A 3301-nucleotide genomic window follows, 5' to 3' on the forward strand; every position below is an offset into this window, starting at 1 on the left:
AATGAAAATTGATCTTTAGTGACATGGTGAAGGTTCCTTCTGTGTTTGGTGCCCAGATAGCCTGGTCCTTTTTAAAAGGGGTGAAATTTATTGTAATATGTTGAATAGCGAATTTCACTTCCCAAGGTACTCTAAGACCTGCTTTGTTCCATTGCCATCTGCCATTCACATAAACTTCATTGAGCATAATGTTGTTTGGTTTTACATCATCTGGTTATAATCTATATAGAGCTCTTTCCCTTGTCCAATTGTCAAACTAGAAAGAAATTTGGCCCTGTCCCACTTGCTAAAATATTTTTTCCTCTATCTGAGTTTTTATCCTGTTCATGGCTCTCCATGCTTGGGATTGAACTCCAGTCACTTCCTTATTATAGGATTGCTTCTCGAGCAATATTTAGTCAATATATAATCCTTCCACCTTGATTCTTGTGTTCTCAATTTCCACCACTGTTTGGCTTTATAGGCATCACTAGCATCTCTTAGGCATCTAAAATTAGCCCCTCCTTATTCACATGGTAGGCACATTGTTTCCCATTTGCTCCAGTGGTATTTCCTTTCAGCCTCATTTCCACTCCATAGGAATCTTGTTAGAGCACCTTCCAGTTGTTCAAAAGTTCCTTTAGGAGGTTTCAATGCTGCTAATAGGTGTACTGGCATTGCCATTAACACATGTTTGATTAACACAATTCTTCCACCCACAGATAGGTACTTTGCATGCCAGGATAGGATTCTTTTTTATATGGACTGAACCATCTCTGAAAAGTATATAATCTTCATTCTCCCTACAAATAGAGGACAGCCAAGGTATTTGATGGGCCATTCTTTTCTATGCATCTCAGTGAGGTGAGTAACTCTATGGATAATCTCCATGTTAGCTTTGGGGGCAAAGGCTACACAACTCTTCTGCTTATTAATTTGTTGACCTGAAACATTCTCATACACTGTTAGTATCTTCAAAACATTCCTTAAATCAGCAGGCTTACCTGATGTAAAGAGAATGACATCATCTGCAAATGCCAAATGGGTAATATGATAGGCTTTGTTAGGCCTGTAAAACCTTGTATAGTTCTCATCCACAACCAGGTTATTAAGCATAATTGATAGCAGTTCAACACAGATTACAAATAAGGAAGGGGAGAGAGGATCCCCCTGTCTTAGGCCTCTATTGGATCTAAAGAACCCATTCCTGGTTACCAGTTATTTGAAATATGTCTATAGATGAGGTCAATCCAATTTTCATTAAAACCTAACTTTCTCATGATTCTGCATAGATAAGGCCAGGAGACCCTATCATATGCTTTAGTCATGTCCAGTTTGAGTACAATATTGCCATGAATGTTGGTTTTAGAAATATCACGAACCAATTCTTGAGCTAATAATATATTTTCAGTGATGGATCTTCCTTGAATAAAACCACTTTGATTAGGGGAGATAATGGAAGGAAGGATCTTACCTAGCCTATTAGCAAGGATTTTGGCAACTATTTTGCTTAGTATATTACATAAGCTGATTGGCCTAATATCAGAAAAAGACTGGGGATTGGGGCATTTAGGAAGCATTACCAAGCAGGTGTGAGAAACATACCTGGGTACTTCTGCACCTTCAAAAAACTCAGTAACAACATTGTGAACATCATTTATAATACAGTCTATGCAGGTTTGGAAATATTTTGCTCCAAACCCATCAGGGCCTGGAGCACTTTCAGGATCCATATTTTCAATGGCATTTATTACCTCCTGTTTTGTTGGTTTAGCCGTCAACATGGAATTCATCTCCTCATTAACCATTTGAGGGATTATGTCTAGGATTTTGAAGTTGCCTTTGATTTCCTGGTATTTAAATAGCTCCTCAAAGTGTTTTACTGCAGCATTTGCAATATTCTGGTGTCCTTCTATTCTGTGTCCTTCATTATCCATTATACTATCCAGGTTCAGTTTTCTTCTTCTATCTTTAATAACATTATGGAAATAAGCAGTGTTCTTATCTCCATCCTTCAACCACCTTGCTTTAGCTTTTTGCCTTAGTATTTCGTCTTGGTTCTTCACCAGTCTAATGAATTCAGCCCTTGTTTTATTCAGGTTGCTTCTAGTCTCATCACTTGGATTTGCTATATGCTTCTTTTCCAGATCCTCAATTTGCTCTTCTGCTTCCTTGACATCTTTAAAGATGTCACCAAATGTTGCTCTAGACCAGCTGCTTAGCCTCTTAGCAACCGCTTTCAATTTGATATGTAGTTGCCACATAGCAGTTCCCTGAGTTGGCTTCATCCACTCTTCTTTCACAGTATCTTGGAAATCTTTGTGTTTACACCACACATTGAGAAACTTGAAATATCTAATAGGTATTACCTTCTCCTTTTCTACCTTGACCAGTAGGGGGGCATGATCTGAGCCTGTACTAGCCAGGTGCGACACTGTTGTACCCTTAAATTTATCTAACCATGCTTCATTGTATACCAACCTATCCAGTCTCTTCTAATTGGTTTTGGGATGTCCCCAGTTATTACACTATGTGAATTGGGCACCTGTATAGCCTGCATCAATGAGGCCACAATCTGTTAGACATTCAAGGAAATCCATACTTTTCTGCATATTATAAGGAGCACCACCATGCTTTTCTTCTGGGCAGGTGATCATATTAAAGTCACCTATCACCTCCCATGGTCCCTTCAGTTTGTTCGACAAACTTAGAAGTTCCTCCCAAAGTGGTTTTCTGAGAGGTATGGTGCATTCAGCATAAACCGTGGTTAAGTCGAAACTAGTGCAACTATTTATGCAAGTAATATGACAAGTAATGAGCTGATGGGAGTTAGCAATCACATGAACTGTAATGGAAGAGTCCAAAAACAACCAAATTTTGTTATTGAGGTTATTAGTGGCATGTTGAAAGCCCAGCTTCATCGTGTATTTGATAAGATGTTTGGCTTTCCTTTTGGGCTCTTGAATGCAGATAAGGGGAAGTTGGTTCTGTGTTTTGAGGCTTTTCAACCTCTCACAGGCTCCCATGGTTTTTAAACTCCTTGTATTCCAAGATAGGAAACTAAACATCATTAATTTTTAGGAGAGTTGTATCTGCCATCCTCAGGGTAGCAGATTTATCCTTTTGGAAGAGGCTGGTTCCTCTTGGGGATAAATTGTTGGAGGAGGTAAGCTCCTTGATGTTGATGACTTCATCATCAAAGTTTAGCTTCCTCCTCACTGTTGAGTTGCCCCCTTTATCAGGAGCAGCCTCACTGTCACTATGCACCATATTGTAGTTGCTTTCATTGTTGAGGTCCTGGCCCTCCATGGTTGGGCTGTCC

At 39.3% G+C, this 3301-nt stretch overlaps 1 protein-coding gene across 1 annotated transcript; it reads right to left on the reverse strand.

The window, feature by feature from the left end:
- Positions 1–735: 735 nt before the first annotated feature.
- Positions 736–3005, reverse strand: LOC132628651 (uncharacterized). The gene is made up of 3 exons (XM_060344415.1): positions 2525–3005; positions 1585–2413; positions 736–1186 (listed from the first exon to the last, which is right to left on the reverse strand). The coding sequence occupies exons 1-3, from the start codon at positions 3003–3005 to the stop codon at positions 736–738; spliced, it is 1761 nt and encodes a 586-aa protein (XP_060200398.1).
- Between the last annotated feature and the right edge of the window lie 296 nt (positions 3006–3301).

This window comes from Lycium barbarum, chromosome 2 (genome assembly GCF_019175385.1).
Source record: "Lycium barbarum isolate Lr01 chromosome 2, ASM1917538v2, whole genome shotgun sequence".
Classification (NCBI taxonomy): domain Eukaryota; kingdom Viridiplantae; phylum Streptophyta; class Magnoliopsida; order Solanales; family Solanaceae; genus Lycium; species Lycium barbarum.